Source organism: Telmatherina bonti (genome assembly GCF_933228915.1).
Source record: "Telmatherina bonti genome assembly, chromosome: 3".
NCBI classification, from domain to species: domain Eukaryota; kingdom Metazoa; phylum Chordata; class Actinopteri; order Atheriniformes; family Telmatherinidae; genus Telmatherina; species Telmatherina bonti.
Window position 1 is genome coordinate 32,582,372 of NC_136621.1, and position 22,911 is coordinate 32,605,282.

The 22,911-nt window shown below is 39.0% G+C and overlaps 1 protein-coding gene across 1 annotated transcript in view; it reads right to left on the reverse strand.

The window, feature by feature from the left end:
- ndst3 (N-deacetylase/N-sulfotransferase (heparan glucosaminyl) 3) overlaps nt 1–22,911 on the reverse strand; it is a gene marked incomplete at both ends in the record, with an annotated part of 47,234 nt that overhangs the window by 17,531 nt on the left and 6,792 nt on the right. The window contains 4 exons of the mRNA XM_079264382.1: nt 7,115–7,243; nt 12,808–12,993; nt 15,914–16,068; nt 16,970–17,057. Coding sequence (XP_079120508.1) covers nt 7,115–7,243; nt 12,808–12,993; nt 15,914–16,068; nt 16,970–17,057 — 558 coding nt within the window. The remainder of the gene's footprint in view (nt 1–7,114; nt 7,244–12,807; nt 12,994–15,913; nt 16,069–16,969; nt 17,058–22,911) is intronic.

Here is a 22,911-nt window from a genome sequence, read left to right on the forward strand (position 1 = left end):
TGATGGGAGGAACATGTTGGAACAAGTGTGTGAGAGACTGAGGCAGGGGGAAAACTGAAAAAGGGGCAAGTGGCTACTTCAGTGCTGTTTTTTCTTATGAAGAATCCCTACAGAGAGAAAAGAATGACATGGGTTTGCATTGTCAGCCATTTTTTTAATGTGTGTGAATGTCAGCCCATGTCAACATAAATGTTTATGCATTTGTGTATTTATGTATGCAATTGCAGTTTGGTGCATCAACCACTGCCTTTTTATCTTGTGCTCACTAAGCAAACGAGCAGTGCGGCATTCAGGCTTCCCTGCTTCTTATCAATCTAACCAATGTAAGAGCAACAATGTGGAACCACTGTCAAGGCATCAACAAGCACTAATCCAGCAACATTTGAGAGACATGCCAAAAAAACTGTTTGTTTATTCCTTCTGTCAAAAGAAATGGTCATGTCAAAACCCACAAACCTTCTCATTGAAAGTATGAATGAAAAACGTGAGGCACAAGTGTCAGAAAAATCTGACCGAGTGTCACTGCATACATCTATTCAAAGAGACATTTACAACGGCATATTCCAGTAAACAGGAGTTGATATGAGAATATAAACTGTATAAAGGAAATTCAGGAAATCTGACCTGGGTAAATAGGAACCATTTCAAAGTCCTTTTTGAGCCTTTCTTTCTGAAAGCAGGCAAGGTGATCAAAAAGTGATTTATGTTCCTTTCAAACCACTCAATAGCATGATGTCTGACTCAGGCTGTAAGGGAACAGGTTATACTGTATGCAGGAGTTTGTGTGTGTGTGCATGTGTGTTTTGTGGGGATATTCCTGCAGGTGTTTCTGCACAAAACACAAAGAAATAAAAAAAAAAGATGGAAACATTCATTATGGGGCTTAAGCAGTCACAGCTAAGTTAAACAAAAAGAAAGAGAGTAGTTGATTTGTGTTTGTAATAGAAGAACTGCAGCAAAAGGTATGTACACAGGGGGTTGCAAAGAAAAAAAAGACAGTCGGTGAGTCTAAATTAAAAAGCAAAAAAGGCCACTTGAGAGAATGTTAATCTCCTGACACAGGGCAAACTTCAAACTTGTGTGGTAGAAGGACTTGCTGTGGCTAAGAATTCAATTATGTGAGTCATCTAAACCTTTTCTCTGCATCAAGCACCCCATCTCATTTTTTGAATATTGGATCGCTATGAGTCCCATATGTGCCTTTATTAAAGAATACTATGCTCATACATAATTTAACCTCAAATCATACTTGGAAGTGGACTGGGAGAGAAGTGTAAAAATGGGAGAAATAAATAAAACCTCTCAGTCTCCCTCTTTTAATCTCTGCCCCTTGTCTTTTCCTCTCTCATTGCTCCTCTGCAGCTTAATTTCCTTCCCCTTCTTTCCTCAGTTTGTCTTGCTCTCATTCTATCTTCGACTCGAAAAAGTCACTTTATGTTTCTTTTTCTCGCTCTCTCACTCTCCCCTCCGATCTCATACTGACCTAGATGCCCTAATGAAACATGTCAGTCCAACGTGGAGTGATGTTCAAAATACATAACACACACAAATACACAAAAACTCACATATAAACACAAATGTCATCACCATGTCTTGTAAGATTAAAAGGGCATGCAGGCATCTATTTGAGTTTGTTACATGTTCCAATCCCCTCAAACATGATTGCATTTTTGAAGTAATAACTTATTTCCCTGGGTTTTGGTTCAATCTCTCTATATTGTGAGAAGGACAAACATTATCTATCTATCTATCTATCTATCTATCTATCTATCTATCTAGCTAGCTAGCTAGCTAGCTAGTTAGCTATTTAGCTATCTAGCCATGCACTTTTTACTAGGAGGTTTGAAGCCTGGTTAGTGGTTAGAATTAAATTTTTTTGTTTAAATTGAATTAACTAAAACAATACTCCATGTTGGCCAAACTGATAAGTTGAAAGTTAGCTTGACAGAATTTAATAATGAAAGATGACAACATGTACAAATGGACAGATAGCATCTATTGTGTTAGCCCGTTAGCAATTTAGCATGCTACTATTGACAATAAATCTACAGCTATGTTTTAAACAATATTGAATCTGTAAGTAAGGAGCGTTAGTTACTGTTGGAAATAACACTTCATGCTGGCCAAAGTGATTGACTGGTTCTGCCCTCAAAACAAATTCATCCCACTACTCACTGCCCCTCTTTGGCAGCAAAATGCTATACTTATGCAGATGTGGTTTTATAAAGCCCTGTCGCAGAGATATTTCAGAAATATGTCCGAATTTAAACTGTTGAACCAAGGTCTCCTGTAAAGAGTAGAAAAACTGCTGCTCTAAATGTATAATAAACTCCTATTTTATTCGTTATAAGTCACTGACTTCAGTTAATGACTGTTTCTTTATAATTTGCAGTGATTTTGTGTATCTGCATAGTTAGAAAAAAGAAAAATATGTGGCAGCTGCTTTTCTGCTTTATCCTATGTCATGCAGACAACACTATGGCTGAACAACACAAAGGAGCCTACCTCCATAAAAGTTGATAGATTTTGTTGTTACTTGTTATAGTATTGTTGTTTCTTATTTAAATTTACAGAGAAGTCTTAAAACTAACTAGATGCAGAGACAGGTCTGCCAAGTCGGACACATGGCAAAAAGAGGAAACAAAGTAACTTTAAACTTCTAAACTTAACTAAACAAGTAAGCTGGCATTTAAGTCAAATGAAAATGAATTCAGTTGGAAACTGCTGGTCTTTTGTGAAGCATTAGAAAAATCAAACATCTTCGATGAGCACAGTCGAAAGCCGGGCATCAGAACAGCAAATGATTTCAATTCCATTTATTCTTCCTGCACCAGTCAACAACTATCAGCCCTTTCTATTCGCCAATCTCTCACTGTTTTTCTCTCACTTCGTAATTTCTTCTCCTGATTTAACTGTGGTATTGTGTGGTTGTGTGGAGGTGTGTTTGTGTTTGTAAGAGCTTGGTATGTGTTGATGAGCTGCAAAGACCTTCAGCTGCAATCAGCTGGACTCCCAAAAAGGATAGAGCGGAAATGAGACAAAAAGAAGTGTGGAAAGGTTAACATGTGTTAGGGAAGTCAAGACATAGAGGTTTATAATTGTGAAGAAGACAAAATGAACAAATAAATAGCTAGAAATAGGGTGGCTTTAAACTTAATAGTGAAGCGTGCTGAGGATGGAAAGCTTGTCGTCTGTGTAAGTTTGAATGAAAAGGAACTCAGTCAAATACTGTGATATAAAAAGTCTGGAAAATCAAAGATCATTGATGAACATAGCTGGAATGGTGAAACAAAAGGAGAGAGTTGTGCATAAATCATTTCATTTAATGTCTGGCAACAAAATCTGTACGAATTCTTCTTCTAAGAAGAATTAATTACAAAACTGTAGAATGATGAACATGAATAACAATAATCCAAATTACTTTGCCAATTGGATACAATAACAACCTGTATTAAAGAGTAGATAAATTAAAACATAGAATCAAGCAATCCACACGTTGGTCAAAAAGTGGACTTGTTAAACAACAGCTCTAAATAATGTCCTTAAAATCCAAGATAACATGGAGAAAAAGCAATGAAATTAAAACCCTGGCTCTAAGGTATTTTTAATGGAGGAAATAAAACATGACTTTGCGTTGCTCTAATTTTTACAGTCTCTATCTGACAATCTCATGCAAGGAGGATGAAAAAAAAAACGTAGAGAACATGCCACATTCAGGGAGTTCCCCACAGTTACAATCAGAGTCCCCAGAACTGGTTGATGTGAGAGCCGGGTTGGATATTTTGTCACTTGTTCTGTGGATATCGACAGGCCTCTGCTCTGTTTATAAATCCCAGTTTGACTACATGCTATTGACAAAGCTTAAGATATTTGTTTAGGTCTGTTTTTATGCTGTCATGCTGTTGGAGTGCACTCTTCTGTATCTTACTGCCTCTTGTCTACCACCCCCCCACCCCACTCACTGTTCATCTCAACAGCAGAAGCCTGTTTCCCATTACAGACCACTTAGTTCCACATACATTTCTCTCTGATTGAATTGTTATTGCTACTAAAAAGGCTACTACCACCCCCCAGTCCAACCTCCATTCTTTCTCCTTTTCCATCATTGTCCTCTTTCCTCTTGTCCTTTCTGCAGCGGCTTTTTTTTTCCCATATGCTTTTCACAGCCCATCTCACAGTTTCTGTCTCATCAGTGGATAATTGAAAGCTGAGCATCAGTACAGCAAATGATTTCAATTCAATTTATTCTGCCTGCTCCAGTCAACATCTACTAGCCTTTTCCGTTCAGCAATCTTTCACTGCTTTTTCCTCACTTTGTAATTTCTCCTCCTGTGTGTGTGTGTGTGTTTGTGAGAACTTGGTATGTGTTGATGAGCTGCCAAGGCCTTCAGTTGCAATCAGCAGGACCCAAAAAAAGGATAGAGTGGAAATGAGACTAAAAGAAGTGTGGAAAGATTCACATGTGTGTGCAAAGTCAACACACAGAGGCTGACAATTGTGAAGACAAAAAAAAAAAAAGATGGACAGAAATAAGGGGCCTCCAAAGCCCTGATGAGAGAAGAATGGTAAGGTATGCTGAGGGTGAAAAGTGGGTAAAACAGAGAGCTGAGAAAGAGAGAGAGAGAGCGATTGTGCTGATATTTGGTGTTTGCCTAATAAGCTTAGTGGCAGAGCTAAGTGCTAAATGTCAACGGTGATATATGTCTAGAGCCATGCTTATGCCAGCTAGACACACATTCATATGAAACCTGCACACACGTGCAGATTCTGAGATCTTTTGGCCAAACAAACATATGCATTAGTGATGTTTGTGTGTATGAAGGCCTATATGTACATCACTTCCACTCAGTATGTGTCTGGATTCTCAAGTGACACAAGATGCCGTGACCTGAAAATTAAATCTCAATCTGTCTGCCACCTTCTCACCCTGCTCTCCCTGTCTCTCGCCCCCCTTGTCTCTTCCTACTCTTCCCTGTTCTCTCACCGACTCTCTGGCCGTTTATCGGGGAAGGACTTGTGCCCTATTGGCTGTTTGTAGAGTCCGATCAATTGTTGAGTGTACTGTGTATTGTATTTGAGAACTGAGCTCTGTGATCATTGATGCAGCCCTGAATGATGAGGGAGACAAAAAGAAAAGAAAAAAAAAGAAAGAAACCAACCTGCACAGACACATGTACACACATGTGCATCAGAGGTTGGTTGCAGCCAGTGGCAAACTGCTACAAAATGCCAAATGTGATTTAAAGGCCCTCAACAGGAAGTGGCAGTGTTACCAATGTGCAGATCATCAAACAATAGGAGCCCCCCCCGGGGACTTAAGCAGCAAGCTACACAGCATTATTGATTAGGCACAAAGTGCACACACTAATTAAGCTTTTGTGTCTGCAAATTGAAACATAGCAGTGAGAAGCTGACACCAATCTTCAGCGTGCTTGTGTATGCGCATCGTTGTAAGTACATCATGGTACGCTCCCATTTTGAGTTAAATGATACTTTTGTTCATTACATTTTCTTATAATCAACACAACCCGAGTTTCACCTAAGAAATTGAGAAAAATAACGGATAAGTGTGAAAAGACAAAGAGTGAGGAAAACAGGAAGTGAAAGTGTGAAGACGTGTTGTGCTTGGTTTGTTTAGCTCATGCTGAAATGACATCACTGCTGAGCTACGGCGGCAGTGGGTTCCACTTCTTTTCGGGCGAATCACCGAGCACAAGGCTTAATTAGTGTGTGAATTATTATTGTAATGTTTCATATATAATTTCTAAAGTTTTCACAAGGTATTACACCAGGATGGCATCAGCCACGGTGGCGTTTGCTGCTTCAGTATAGCATTTTGCTTCAAAGGTTTTATGACCACTAAACATTATTACTGGAACAATTGAGCATGTTAGGTAAGTCAATGAAAAAGACTTTTAGAGTCACTTGTGACTTGCATTCACTCAATTTGTCTCACTTGCTTTAACAAAACATAACAACTGGCCTCCCTTCATGCTTTTGATTCAAAGAAAAGTAAATTGCCCTCCTTTTATTTCTGGTCCATGCCAACCACTTAGTTCTTTGCCTTTTAGAACAAAACAAAAAACACTGCCGCTGCTGCGAAAGAAGAAAAACCTGAAAAGCTGAGATCTTTCTCCCAGAAAGAAGATATGTGATACAAAGCAATTAGACAAATTCCTTAGAAGTAAATACAAAATGACTTATTATGTAACGCAAATAGATCATGCTATCCTGTTAAAACCGGTCAAAAAATAGAGATACTAAAGTAGCCACACGAGACAGGACAAAATATTAAAAAACTAAAGAATGTCAGAAAGAGAATGGCATAAAATAAGACATTAACAGGAAGTATCAAAAAGAAAAAAACTCAAATAAGAGCAAAGACAGACAAAGTGGTACAGACACATTAGAATGAGATGGACAGCATAGAGTTGTTGTACAAAAGCTGCATCTGACTCTGTGATGTTCGGTGAGTTCTGACAGCTCCTCTGGTTCAGCAATCCCCTACCTGACACTTCAGTACAGCTTACTGCCGGTTCATGAGCACCCTGGTATGTTTTTGTGCACATGCACGTGTGTGGTATAAAGCATAAAAAGAAAGATAGGGGCGTGGGGCGAAAGAGCAATTTCAATGACTATATATGCCTTTCTTTAACTCTGTGCGTGCCTTTACAAGCGTCTGCATGTGGATGAGCGTTTTAATTCCAACCTAAAACCTAATTCTGTTCCTTAATTCAAAGCCAAGTCGAGCTGAGCTGACATACGCAGCAGGGGTAAGCGAGAGGGGGAAATTGTGTGTGTGTGTGTGTGTGTGTAAGCGTGTGTGTGCATGTATGTATGTGACAGCAACCCCCCTGTGGTGAGACCTAATTTAAAGTGGGGAGATGAACACGGCTGCACAGTGAGAAGCTGCCCCTGTCAAGAAAAGAGACAGACACACGCAGCAAAAAAAGAAGAAAAAAAAACTATGCAAGACTGAGAGAAAGTTACCTCAAGAGTGAGAAAACCCTGATAGTGCCTCTTTAAGGAACAAAATGTATCAATCTTCCTTATGCTTTATTCTGTTTATCAGTTTGTGCATGTTCACTTGTGTGTGATGCTTCCTTTGACTCACCGGGTTGAGTAGCACAGTGAGGAACAGTTCTCCCCCGTGGATGCTTTTGTCCAGTTCTTTAGGTCCACCGGGGTATTCCTTATAGTAGATGGTGTGAGTAAACAAGCCACAAGTCTGACGAGGCAGCACCTAGACACGTGTAAATCAGTACACAGGTAAAGGAAGAGCTGTTAATGCCGTTAGACCTTTAATTTTAATTAAGTAAAGCTGCCTATTGATTACATTACTAGTTGTTGTGAGTACAGTTTTAGAAAAACAAACAAACAAACAAAAAAAATGCATTTAATCGGAAAAAAAAACTCACCAGCACAAGTGTTTTGTTCATTTTCAAAATCTTGAATCTACAAAACTGGTAAAGTGGAAATTTCTGGAAATTTCTCTTTATTTATTATTCCAGAAGTGGTTCATGTGGTCTTGAGCTACTGGTCTCAAACCAAAGTGAGGAGCAAGCTGAAAAGGCATAATTACACCCCTAATGTGTAAGTACACACTTGTTTTTCATATTTGTTTTCTACAAGTGGTATCAGCTGAATTTATGGAATTCTTTATGACTCCCTGTGGAGCCACACAAGGCTTTATGCTTGTGCTGTTTTTACACATGCTGCAGTACTCCACAAGACTTGTTAAAACAGTTTTATGCGTGAGGTCCATCCTCAAGTGTCTCTGAAATATGAACGAAAACTACAACCGTTGCTTCTATGCAGATTTGAAAGGACGTATCATTTCAAGCAAATACAAAGGAGACACAAATACAAACTACTCTCCCTTATGTACTGAACCACCTTCATAGTTGCAGCAAAAAATAGTCAGTGCACTTTTTATCTAGAGAATCAAGCATGAATTCAGACAGAAGATTCAAGATTACAAGATCTCTGCTTCTTAGAACAAAAAAAGATGAGTAAATAAAGGAAAATTCAAGTTTACTGTTGTTCACTTCATGTTGCAAGAGTGACAATGTAACAATCCATATAATAATGGGCCTCATCCACCAATATCCTATTATGAAGAGTTGTAATTAAGAAACTTTTTTTTAAATGAAAACCCTGTGTCATATTTACAAATGTGTTCATACACTGTGAAATTGTTTATACATCTCGTCTTTGATTAGTGAATGCATATTGTGCAAATTTCCATTATCACACATATCTTTCCTTAAATTAAAAGGACATGCTAGCCGACTAGCCCTATGCTATCAGAGGTAAAAGCCCAACAATGTTCGTAAAAGGTCAAGACTTGCAGCTGTACACAAGCAGACGCAGACAGCAGTGAAACAGACGAGGAGAACTAACAAACAGAATGCACACATGAAAAAAAAATTCCATATTCAGATTTAAATCATGTAAAAGCAGCTTTATGTACCAACACAAGATTAATTACCCCTGAACTTGGGCACTGTGAGCGTATCAGGATGTAAAACCTCATGGTTTAGTAGCTAAAGAGTGCTATATTTTCATCTCTATTAAAATATTAAACTTCCTATAGTTATTTAAGCAAACAGCCACCTGCTGTGGCGGTACACCAAGCAAGTGCATGCATCTTCAGGTCAGTCTAAAGGCTGGCCCGTGTGTGAAACCAGGAAATCAGAGAATAGCCTCAAATTTCATAATAAAATTAATCAGTCCAACTAAGGGGGTATAGAAAATGAACGAATGAATGAATGAATAAATGAATAAATGAATGAATAAATGAATGAATGACATTTTGTCACATGACTGACCATATATTTTTTTTCTGTAAAAGCAGCTAGCACTAGTTGATATGGCATGATTAAATAGAAATCAAAATTTTCTTTCTATTGGTTAAATGGAAAAATGATACACCTGACAACAACAGTAAAAAACAAACACACAAACTCAAAAAAAAAAAAAGAAAAACATAGAGGCAAGTGGTCTTCCGGTGTACCCTTCTTACATGTTTTAAAGTGTGATCACTTGTGTCTAAAGACACACTGGTGTGTCTGCAAAGTGCCGGAGTCATGAATCTTGAAGGTGACTTCACTGCAGCAGTAGAGACCATATATTCATGCAGGTGCATTACACAAGGCATTGATTTGTACTGGTGATTAGTCAAATCTTCCCAGGGCACTGTTGCACTGCTCCTCCAGCACCCACACCTGTTTGATATTATGGTGACTTGCTGTTTAGTGAAGCAAGAGAAGCTGATAAAGGATTGCTTTTAATCCCATCTCCAGCAGATGTGGAATTCTCCCATGGCAACGAAAATACTCAAATATCCTACCATTACCTGTGTGAGCTGAATGTACTTTATTTTTTGGTTTGAGGAAAAACAGACTCCAACACTTCCGTTTTATATAGTTTTATCTGCTTTGGCTTTAATTAAATGATCTTATATCTTATTTCTTACATCGCCATTAGCATTAGCATTAGCATATAACAAGAATTTGTTGAAGCAGTGAGGGTTGTTGTCCTTCAGAGAATGCAAATATATCTTATTACTTCTCTGAAAACAACCATGAAGATAGCAAGCGTGAAATACAAATATGGTGCCAGATTCAAATGTTTAACAAATGATTGATTTAATGGCTTTTTGTTTGTTAATTAAATAATTAAGTGAAGAGAAAACAAAAGAAAAGAAAGGAAAAGAAAAGAAAACAGGATCTTCATAGAGAGCTCCTTGTGGAGCACTTCACAGTGTGAAATAGAGAGTAAAGGCTGGAAGCGCAGATATTGGTTTATCTATAAAACACTGCAGACTCTCACATGCGCGCACACACACTCACACACACACACATGCAAGAGAGAGCGAGAAGGCCACCATAGCCACAGACACTCAGCACTATTTCACCAAACCAATTATCCACAGAGCTATAGCTCAAACTGATATAGTACATTTTAAAAAGAAATACACAAACACTCACACACAGACAAGTAGGCATGTTTGTACGGTGCAAACACACACCCACACCCACACACACCCACACAACACAACCCCATATCTCAGTCTGATTTGTTCTGATACTGTGGGTCCAGTGGGTGGCTCTCAATCTGCTGACAGAGACACACAAACACCAATTTTACCGCCTAAAGACAACTTCCTGTCCTCCTCTGAGCAAACAAAGATGGAGCGCGCGGCAGGAGAGAAAGAGATTAATGGTCAAAAATGGCAAGAAAAATTGGACATGAAAAATGTTAAAGGAAAAGAAAATGGGAAAGGTTTGTGGCGGATGGCCCAAAGTAATGTCACAAGAGGTCAGGAGGCTGAAAGAGTATCAGAACCGGAGAGTTCATCAATTATTTTACGGCAGAATAAAAGGAAAATGTAAATATGAAAAATGCATAAATATAAATACCAAAGCATATATCTTCATAATCTGTTTTTACTGTATATTCTTATCATTTTGACTAGTCCATTAAGCATACAAAGAGGGCATTTAAAATGTAAATTGTTTGTTTGTTTCTTCTTTTTTTTAAATTTCTTCCGAGTTTTTCCCAAATCCAAACAAGCTGATGCCTTCAATGACAGCAATTTTCCTTCAAATCAGCTGCTGAGGTGACGTGAACACTGCTTTTCCGTCACTTTACAGGCTTCCAGGCAGGCAGTGGGGAGGTTTGAGCAAGTTAAATACAACAAATACACAAAGCTTTTGAGATCACCGCAGGCGGGTCTCTCTCTGCCTTACAGATCTAAAGTCCGGCTGAGGTTGCCCAGGAGTATTTTCATCATATCGTTTTTCATACCTTTCCCCCTTGACATCTAGCTTGCAGCAGAGTTGGTTAGTCTCTCTAGAGAGTCTTTATCCAGCTGTGAAGGGTGTTTCTCTCGGCCTGTAGTCTGACTTGGCATGTAGCATGATCAGCAACTTCCTATTAAGTCTGTTCATTTCCTTACAAAGCAGAGAAGCCAGGGAATTTTGGCTGAATAAATCTCCTTTGCATATGACCTTACTCCTCTGCCAATGTGAACCAATTTTCCAACAAGAAAAAAATAAAAAAAAGAAACACCTGACCTCAATAGTTTTTAGTATTCGAAAAACATTAGGAAGCACATACTTAAAGCATTAGAGATTATGAGCAAGAGAAATTTTGGGAGCATTTGGGGATTAATATTTTTCTGCTATTAATCAAAAACCATTGCGTTCCATATTGTTTTGCCTCTTTCTTTAGAATTTTTTTTCCTTTATGATAACTTGTTATTTTACTGAACACAATCATTCACTGATGCTTTTCAATACCTTTCGATTAATAATGTATGATAACACAATACAGCCTGTCAAAAAAGTCAGCTCATCATTGTGCTGAGAGGATGCAGGATTAAATGGCTGTCTTCTCTGACACAGCGACAAGACGTTAACAAAGAAAAGTGGAGATCTAGGACTGATTAGAAAATTGATATAGCTGTCTCTTCATATTGTTTGCTGAGGAACCAAATATGGCAGAAAAACATGCAATGATAATTTTCGTGTCAGACGTGATTGTCTCTATTGTCAATAAAGAAACAGTTGAGCACACTTGCGAAAAGCCTGACTGACAACTAAATGAATATGAGGAGGAGGAAGAACAGGGGGCGTGCTGACAACATTTACTAACATTAACAACTGACAAAGATTTTTATAAAACTGCTATAACAGTGACATTTGCTTATTTCCTCAAGTATAAAATGTAAACAAGCCCTTATGCAAATACAATACTCCCAGTAAACGTCACTCCTTCTGCTGCGTTAAGCCAATAAATATTGAATTAAGTGAGGTTAGCATGCTAGGTCGAGAGAAGGTCAAGTATCCGAGAGTCATAAACATGAGCATACAGCAGAAAAAGTTACACACCACACATACAGCATTGATTTTCTGTTTAGGAGCACACAAAACAATCAGCACACAATTTACCCTTCAGCCAACACTTATTTGAACAGAGACAGAAGTTAAACACATTTTCTAAGGAAAATAAAGGATTTGAGTGGCCTGACAAGCTATCCAAACAAAGTCTACTCTGATTTAGTTGCTCTGCAAATTAATTATTCATTTTTGAAATTTCAGTCAGCAAATTCTCTTTTCTCATTTGATGTGCTTAAGTGTTGGATTTGATTCAGGACTTCTGTATATGATACGCAGGAATCCTGCAGCCCAGCCGTTAGTGTTGATATTTATGGTTTTTATCAGACCAACTTGACTCACCCCATTTTGTCTTACAGCACCGATGTGTGTTTTGCCTGCTAGAGCCAATATGTCCTATAAAATGTGACTGTGTACAGAACCAACTCTCACTTGTATCAAAGACAGACCCACGACTAGCAGCTGGGGTACAGATGGTTTAATGAATACTATTTCCAGCCTGACGGAGAATGAAAATAGTAAGGAAAGAATAAAAGTGTGGCAGTGTGTGTGTGTGTGCGTGTTTGGGGGGCGATGCAGACCTGAGGCAGAATAGCCATAGAGCTGATTCCATGTAAAATATATTTATATGAGGCCCCTGGTAGTCTCTGTGACATTGATCTGCTCAAAAACAAGAATATGTTCAGTTATACATATCCAGCTGTATCCAGATGTAAGGAAGCTTCTCGGTTTTTATGTACGTGAAGAAACATGTCAGATGATCAAAGCGTATTTATAGATGTGCGCGAGTTGTGAGGGTGAACATGTTTGTAAGTGCGAGCTCGAAGTGAAGGTGATCCACCTCGGATGGGTTTCATGTTTTAAATCATTTATTACGATTAACAATATTTTTCCTCACGCTCACCATTATGTTGCTGTGGATGAAGCCCTTTCGGTAGCGGGCGGGTTTGAGGTGGGGATACTCCTCAGTGCTGGTTACTCGGATGTTCCACACACGTCTCCATGCCTCGTACAGCTGCAGGTGAACCGGGTAGACGCCGGAGTGGTGAGGGGCCACTGCATAACCCATGTCCACTGGGATGTTGTGCTCCTGGAGGGGTGACAGTGGGAGTTTGAGATTCATGTAGGGGGGTGGGAGGGGGCATGCAAAGGCAGGTACATGAAGGTTATACAAATAAACACAGAAATAATGGCATATTTACAGCTCACAGACAAAGAACTTCGGTAAGACATAAACACACGGAGCCCAGAGGACTGACCTTGTAAAGGAAGCACGTGGTACGCGTTGTGTGTGTTATGGTGCTGGCCTTCAGGTTAGAAATTAGAAAAAATACAGTTTGTGTGAGAGTGGGTATGTGTGCAGGCTCTAGGGTGGATGCTTGCTGGGTGCATCCAGAAGACTGATGGTGTTGTCCTTTGCCCTGACACACACCTACACACACTGTCAAAGCTAAGCATCAGCAGTCAGGGGAAGAAGGAGTGAAGCATTTGTGTGTGTGTGTGTGTGTGAGAGAGAGAGAGAGAGAGAGAGACAGTGTGTGTGTCCTTGTATGTGTACAACAGAGGCTAGTGATCACACTTTATGTTCAGGCTCACCTTTAATGGCATCAACCAGTCGCTCTTGCCGTATTGTATGTGTGGCATTGCTGTCCAAAGTGGTCGTACAAATCATCTTAACCCACTCATATACCAACAACAAAGCACACCAAAATAAAGCAGAGCAGTGCAACCTTGTGAACTTCAAATTAACCAGTAGCCATTAAATAAGGCTCAGACGTGGCAATCCAAATAAATGCTTCACTCCCTTCTGGGACAATACATTTTCTTTGTTTGTTGGAAGGAAAATGACACTGCTGAGTCCAGACCACAGTCACCTGCAACCACCTAACATAAACAAACATGTAATGCAGGAAATATAAGCATAATTTGCTCTGATTATTTATTGGCAGTTTATACAAATGGTCTGGGCAAACACTCAATTCTCCCTGGCCGCAGGGTGTCCATTTATTCCAGATAAAGGATAACTTGTAAGAGTTTCAGTGAAATTATCCATTCGCCAAGTTAAACGATTGTGCCATCTAAAAACACTGAGAGCTGAACAACTCAGTCATCATTTAACGTGTGTAACCATAGCAACCACAGTCTGTTCAAGTTTATTGCAACAGTTAGCAGACTGACATCAAATTAGCTGCAAAAACGAGTGACAAGAGTCACTTTCAAATTAGGACTGTATAGAATATAAACAAAACAAACATGAAAACATATGCTGCTTCTCTTAACTGACTGACATGTTGAGTCATGTAGTCAAGCATCTCACTTTCACTTCACTATATGGCTAACTACTTCAGGCGGCAGCTGACATGATGACATAACTAAACAGTTTGTTGTCTTCTTGTTAAAAATGTAATAAAGTTTCATTTAGTGGTTGGCACCTGTGCATAATGTTCCTAGTTTTTTAATCTTAGCAAGCATCACAATTGCTTTCATGTCAATGCTTTGCTTAAAGTAGGGCAGCGGTTGCTTAGGTGGTGGATGGGGTTGTCCAATGACTGGAAGGTTGGTGGTTCAAATCCCACTCCCCAAACCATCTGTCATTGTGTCCTTTGGCAAGACACTTCACCCTCCTAGCATCCAGCGTAGGGATCACTGGTGTATAGATGAGTATGAATGTTTCAGTGATGGTCGGAAAGGCCTTAGGTGCACATTGACTGCCACGTTTCCATCAGTCTGCCCCAGGGTAGCTGTGGCTACACATGTAGCTTACCATCACAAAGAATGAAAGTGGAGTGGATGAATAAAGAAAAATGAAGCACTTTAAATGCTGTCCACAATAAAAGTGCAATATAAATCTAAAAAAACATATATATAAAGTAGTATTATATAAGATTCTGACCTAAAATAAGGTTTCTGACTTGTTTTGATGATAAACTGACCATTTAGTACAACTCTGGAGCCACAGTTGCCCAGCAGCACGCAGAGGCTAAGAAACTGCATCACACACTTGCATTATCTAGTTATCAACACACAAACAGTTTTGAACGTGCCCTGTGGCTGATTCTTAAAAGAAACCGAAAAAATTCATTATTGTTGGAAGAGAGGAAAAGAAACAGAGAAAGCGACAAATCAAGAGATAAGACACGAGTCAACATCCGACTAACTTTTAATGGCGAGAGACTACTCAGAGTAGAGCTAGGATGCAAGATGGATGCTGCCTTACTGAGAAAAATTGCTAAATTTCAGTACTGTAGCTTTAAAGGTTCTATGAGCTCATTGGACTTTGTATCTTTGTACCTAAGACTACAGCTGTTACATAGTCAATGCATCAAGATGTTGACTGAAAAACAGAGTTATGGCTTGTAAAAAAAAAAAAAAAAAAAAATACAGATTTGTACTGAAAAGTATATCAGAATTTAAGATGATGATCTGAACTTTTCCTCTCTGTGAAGCACACATTATAAATCAATTATTGGATTAATTGATTTTTTTTCTTTTCTTCGTTTTTGTAACTAGAATTATTATTATTACCATTTTTTTTCCAGTGGAGAAGTCTTTGGACTCCATCAAGCTTGTCTGAAACCCTGAAGAAGGTTAGTAAGCAGAACATGTCACTGTTTAACAAATCAGCATGACTGCACCATGAAAATAGCCCTTTTCAATTCTTTTTTTAAGAGAGTGCCTTTCAGTTCTTTTTTTGTTTGTTCGCTTGTTTTGTTTTTTCATATTTCAGCTATGCCTCCCCCTTCCATAGTGCCCCTCAAATAACTATTATCCCTCATTTACGAAGCGCTTCTGCACAATTTAAAATGCATGCTTGTGTGTGTTAGAAAACATCCAGTGTTGTGACCAACGTGGTGCCTATAATCTGCAGCAGCAAAAGGAATGACAATTACTTACAGTGGAAGACACAATCATGGGGAACAAGTATGATTAAAAGGACACACAAGACAGAAAAAAGCAACGAAACAGACAGCTGTAAGAAATATGTGCATGTGCTAGTGCATCCATCTCACCAGAGCAAACTCCTTGTTGAGGACCATCTGCTCCAGCAGGGAGGACTCATTGTGAAAGAGGTGAGGCTGCATGTGGCTCCACATGTGGGGGAACCACCAAAACTCATCTACATACTTCAGCAGAAGATCATCTCCCTCATCCTCTTCTAGTGTTCCTATACACACACACACACACACACACACGTTTATACACACAAGGACAAAAGGACAGAAATAAAAAATGTACTGCACAATAACATGGAGATTCAGGAAATGTTGAAATTGCTGTTTTGCATCATTTCTTGCTAATATGCCATCAATAAAATGGGTTGTCTTGACCTTTTGCGGCGATGAAAATGGCCTGATACCATGTTGATAAAAAAAAAACAATTCAGATGATATGGCAATGGATTTTATTTTACTGCAGATTTCTTCTAATTATAATCATCTTCAGTTTCACATCACTTTTTCTTTTCTGGTGTATTTTCCACCTTTGTTCTCTTTGTGCAGATTAAGAGACTTGTACAGGAAAATCAATGAAATCTGTCCTTGGCATCACAGCAAAAGGAGAGTATACTCAACAGCATGCCATGACCTCAAAAATATGCCTTGATATATATTTCGATACAACTCTACATTAAGATGTAGTAGGATATTATTTCTTTGAAATAATGGCAGGGTTGCAGAAGAAATGTTTAGGCCATGCTGGACTTTGCACTTCAACTAAACAGCAAAATAAAGGTTTTTCTTTCTAAAACATATTCAGGTTGAAATACTTGTTTATTACAGCATTTTCTTACATTTATGACAGAAATACTGACATTTCCATATTGCCACAAATTTAAAAGCCAAATTGTGACAAAATATAAATATATAAACCACAAATTTAATTTATAACAGTTAATATTATGAGCCGCTGTGTTATTCACACAGTTACATATGGGTAAAAAAAAAATAGTGTTGACTAAACTTACTGACACAGAGAGACATAAAAATCCAAAGTGGTAATCTCATAATATGTTAATTCCAACATACACCAGCACAGATTGCTCCACGTAAGACAGGAGCACAACCTACCTGTGTGGTAGAATTTTCCAGAGAAACCCAGATTGAAGGTGAAGTTATGGATGAAGGAACGCAGCTGTTTCTGGGTATCAAGGAGAGCCTATAGATAGATAGATAGATAGATAGATAGATAGATAGATAGATAGATAGATAGATAGATAGATAGATAGATAGACAGACAGACAGACAGACAGACAGACAGACAGACAGACAGATAGATAGATAGATAGATAGATAGATAGATAGATAGATAGATAAAAATGAGAGTATTAGAGAATTATATTCAGCCCCTTGAACTGCACAGACAGAACATACAATTGTATATCAAGTTCATGTCTCCCCAGCGTGCACTGGCTGGAACAGATAAAATCCTGTGTGATTTAGATCTTATGTCTCTCTGTTGTATATTTAAGTGACCTCTGGTTCATTCGAGAACTATCATGACGGCTGTGTGTTCTCATCAGTGCTTACCCTCTGGCCTGACAATAGCAGCTGTCACCAACATGCTGCTGCTGCATGTTTCATTACTTTAGACCTGTTATTCAAAATTCTCTGTGAACAACTCATCTAGTGGCTCTCCCTGTCCTTAAAGCTACCTCCGTCTCTGGTTTCAATACTTGCATCAGGATTTTCCTCACTTATTTAATGACTTCATTAGTTTGCTGGCCTTTAAACAAAGACTCTGTAATGAGTGTTAACTAAAGAGAGTTGTACACTGCACGCACACACACTGACGGTAATGCAAGTTAATGAAGGTCAGTGCATTAGTAGCCTCTGGAGGGTGGACCCCCCCATACCCCCCACCCCCCAACACACAACCTGCACACACATACACACACACACATTTTCCTTCTCATCATTTCCTCCTATCCATCCCTAACACTACCAAGTAAAACCGTGAAAACCCCACCTCCTTCCCAGCCACCACTTCCCATCTTCCTCCTCCTCCTCCTTTCACTCTGGTTCTCCCCCATCTTTCTGAGAACCTGCAGTCGCCTCCTCCCTCCAGCCCCCCCCCCCCCCCCCCTTCCGCATTTGTCTTCCACGCCTCCATCTCTCCCCCGCTTGCTCCGTGAAAATGTCACATTCTCAGGAGACAGGGCTGTACTAATTTGAAAGGAAGGCTGAAGCAGCATGGAAGAAAGATCGCTCCCTCTGCCTCTATGACTTTATACCCTTGCTCGTTCTCTTGCACTCTACCACGCCGTCTCCTTGCTACCGTTGCAATTCTCACTCCCACTAATGTTCTGTTTATTAGGGAAGCCTTTACTTTTCTTTTTATAATTCAGTCATCTGGTTCATTATGCTACAAACCACACCCCGACTACAAATCTTTGTCACGCCCGCTTTTAATCGATCACCAGGAACCTTTCCTCGTTTAGGATATCTGAGCAGCTGGAGCCAGAGAAAGCATTGGCTCTCCTTCCCTTTTCACAGTTTCTCGTCTTCAATGCGTGTCTCCCAAACCAACAAATATCCAGACAGATGCAAGGAGTGTCTTCATTAGCCTTAATCTAATGGTGCTGAAGATGGCTGCATGCTGACAGATGTGCACAATTCCCTAATCTGATCCCATGTCTCTTCTGCTGTGACATCCGCTAAATCTTACAAGACATGCACACGCAGAGCCAAATGTGAGGATACAAAGACTTAAGAATGAAATTAAGTTTGGAGCTGAGTGCTTTGCATTGTAACTCAATATGGGCTCCCCGATGCATTTGGCTGAAATGCATTATTAACGTGTGTGGTAGCATGTGTTAAAATAAAAGTAGGTGTGTTTCCAAGTGTGCCGTATATTACTTGAAATGTCTCATTTGTATTCTGGTGCCTAACATTCGCAAGAGCAATAACAAACCCGTAACAGAAAAATGTACAGGGTGTCTGCAGAACCAAAAAACAGATTTTTTTTAAAAATCTTTTACATTTTTAACCGTGACTCCTCAAAGTGATGTTTTGTTGTATCACAGATGTACCAAGCTAAAAACTATTTCTAAAGAGCTGTGTGTTTGCTGCTGTTGTAGATGATTTCTAATAATCCATAACTGCTTTGAAGATCTTCTGAAAGGGATTGCACTGACAAGCCACGTTTAGGAAAATACTAAGCCAATGAACAAAATAGTCATGATGGATGTTTTTCAAAAGGACAATGAGAACTTAATTTATGCAGTAATAAAGAGCATAGGCAGAATAATGGTGTAGTGGTTAGTGCTGAGGCCTCACAGCAAGGAGGTCACTGGTTTGAGCCTTGGTTGGGGTGAGGTTCAAACAGTGGCTCTGTGTGGAGGTTGCATGTTTTCCCTGTGCATGTGTGGGTTCTCCGCCTTTCTCCCAAAGTACGATGATATGCATGTTAGGTTAATTGGTTACTCTGAATTGTCGCTAGGAATAAGTGTGAGCATTGTTTGTCTCTCTGTGATGGACTGGTGACCTGTCCAGGGTGTACATCTTGGGAGATGCTCCCGCCTTCCCTGCAACTCTTAATTGGAACAAGCGGTTAAGAAAATGGATGAAAATGGAAAAAGAGCATTGTTCAGCAGAAAACTTTCCCATCAGAGAAGACACAGAAAAGAACAATATTCTTTCTGCACCTGCAGAACAGATTATACCACTTTCAGTCAACAAATCACTTATGGACTCATTGACAAAATCTAACAACTTGCTTTATTCAAATGGTTTTCAAGCAATTTCAAAGCTTGCTAAATCCTTCTCATCCCAGATGATTCAGCAGGAACATAATTTATATGAGCTGAAATATGTCAAAAATCTACTGAAGTGAAGAGCTGTCACTCAACTTTTTTTTTTTTTTTAAATGGAACTTTAAACATTATAATGTTAAAGTTTTATTGTGAAAATTATAAATATATCATGTTATAACATGACAAATTTTATTGTAAGACATGAACCGTATTACGTCGCTGCTATCGTGCTACGTTTTGTTGTGAAAACATGGAATATGAACCGTATTTGTCTTTATTGAGGAAACATCAGACAAATGTCTGTTTTACAGAATGGGCTTAGGCTGTACTTCATAGGAGAAATTGTGATGGTGAAGCTTAGTGGATAAAGCAGACATGACTACGTCTTCATGTCAGCAGCTTAATTCTTAATTTTAGTTTTTAGAAAACCGCAAAGTTATAGGCGTAACCACTGGAACATATTATATGAAAGCAACACACACGCACCATCTCACTGCATGCAGGCAGGTGGCGTACCATGTTGCATGATGTACCACATTCCTGTATGAACAGCAATATGTCATTCAGTATCCGAACCGCTCAGTCCGATTAAGGTCGCGGGGAGCTGGAGCCTATACCCAGCAGTTTTTGGGTGAGAGGCGGGGTACACCCTGGATAGGTCGCCAGTCCATCGCAGGAAGGAAGGAGAATGGAGGGCTTTAAACGTGGAGCCTCTCACTCCTATGGACAATTTAGAGTAACCAGTTAACCAAACATGCATGTCTTTGGATGGTGGGAGGAAGCCGCAGTACCCAGAGAAAACCCACGCCTACACGGGGAGAACATGCAAACTCCACACAGAAAGACCCCATTCGAGGCCACAATCCGAACCACTATGCCACTGTATAGGGGTTAGTGGTTAGTATTACCCAAACAGTAAATCAGACTAGATTAATAACTTAATTATTTGATGCTAGACAAAAAAGAACAGAAATGTTTTTGCCTAACAAGAATAATAATTCCATAAAATGTATTTTACTCCAGTATTCTAGATCCAAACTACACCTGTATTCAGTACTTTGTGTTTCATGTTCTTAGAATAAAACTTATGTTATAACAAGATATATTTCGCATTTTGTTATTGGTGTGACAGCTCTACACTTCTGTAAAAATCGGATTTACTAACCAAAAACATCTAAAGACGATAAAATCCACACAATTAGACCAATGTTGATGCTTAATAATAGCAAATGTTTAAAAAGCAATACCAATTAATATAGAAAATGGGGGGGGGGGGGGGGGGGGGGTGCTGCTGTTGATGACATCTTATTTTTTGGGTTGACAGTTTATCAAGGGAACACAGTATAGTGAATAATGAATATAACGGAACTGTTAGTACTTCATATGACTGGCCATACAAAGACATACAGTTCTCGTGCAGAATGCTCCAAGTCAGGCTTTACGGAACTATAAAGTTTTCTCCTGGTGTTTGTCTGAAGGAAAATGGTGGCCAATCTGAGAGAATGGAGGGCTTTAAACATGGAGCCAATCTCCTGCGTGGATTCTGTACTCGAAACAGAGAATAATCTTAACGTGGCCCATATGAGCAACTTTAAAAGAAAGAAGGGGAAATTTGGATTTGAAGAAGGTAGGATTGCACAGCATGTGGAAGATCTTGACAATCACAGTGATGAGGATGAACACACACACTGGGATTAACAGCACACAACAGTCCCTCATTTCAGCTCCCAATCCCCCAGTTTCTACACACTGCCAGTATCAATGGAAACGCCAGTTTATTTCAGTGTGCAGGAGAGTGTATGTTTGTGTGCACTTGCATGTGTGCATGTGGTAAGCCCCTGCAAGAGGTGCCAGATAGATGTTGGGGTTCAAACAGATGGGAGACAGGCATCTGGACAGCTGGCATTCACTGCCTTTCAAAAACCCTTTACGCCAACCACCTCTTCACCATATCCCCATTCTGTCATTCTCTTCTTTGCACTGTTTCATTTTTCATGTCTTTTCGCATAGCCCTAAGCCTTACTGGGGGATCTAAAATAATAAAAGTAATTATAAAATAACCTTTTTGCAAGTGGTATTTTATGCACCAGCAGATTTGAAAGCGAGAAGAGGAATAAGAAAATTGAACATGTTAATGGGGTTTAATTCCTGAGACAAGGCGAGTTAAAGTTCCTGATTCATCTTCAAGAATGCTTTATGTCTTTGACTGTATATCTGTGGCTACAATGTGAACCCTAAATCAGCATATACTGTCAAATTTTTGCCTTTTTTCATCAGTTTTCCATTCACAGTATGCTTGTAACAATGAGGCTTTAATAAATACATAATTATTGTATTTTAAATACCTAGGGGGGTTGTATTGTTCTGTTTTGTTTTGTTTTTTTGTTTTTTTTGGTCTTCCATACTACTACAGAATATCATATCCCATCATACCTAAGACAAAAATCTACTACAATGTGTTATTTACATGGAAATAGAAGCAGGGGAACTGATTTATTACTTCATTACTGTCCTGTACATCATTATACTCAACAGTGCATTAAAACATTTACAAGAGCTTATGTGTCTCATGTAAATGTGTTTCCCTAACGGTTGTTATCTGTTTTTTCAGTTGTTTTTACAAACTTCCTGTGTGAAGCAAAAGCTCCACTTTCTCCTTTGTCTCTTTGTGTTGCCAACATCTGGACTGCGCTGATCAGTGCCAGGTTTGGCATGCTGCACTGCCTTAATGCAACTGGGCCTCTCTGTTTGGACATCTTACCATAAACTAAGTCACTTGGGCCTTTCCAAGGTTTTTTAATTCTACAAGTATGGATTTAGCTCAGGACACATGACAAAGGCATTGCTGGACGATGGCCGAATAATGTTGTGAAAATATAGCGGGCTGATTTCCTAATGCATCTAAGTTACCAAGGTTATCTTCTGACATCTTTATCAAGGGAAACTTTCTCTTAAAGGTTCCTTTTCACCTGCAAATGTTCAACAACAGGGGAAAAAACTGCTTTCACCGTCCGATGCATGAATTAATAAAAATCAGTGTCTTATTTTATCATATGCAAAATTTTACTTCAACAGACATGCACAAAGGAGTTTTTCTATGGCTTTAGTATTATTTGACTTTTTATTTTGTTTATTTGTATAATCTATTTTGTAGAAATATTTATAAAATAATATATTCATAACAGAAATATTCTATAAAAATTGTATTGTCCATTTTGTAAATATCATTATCAAGTAAACTTGATAATGATATGTTCC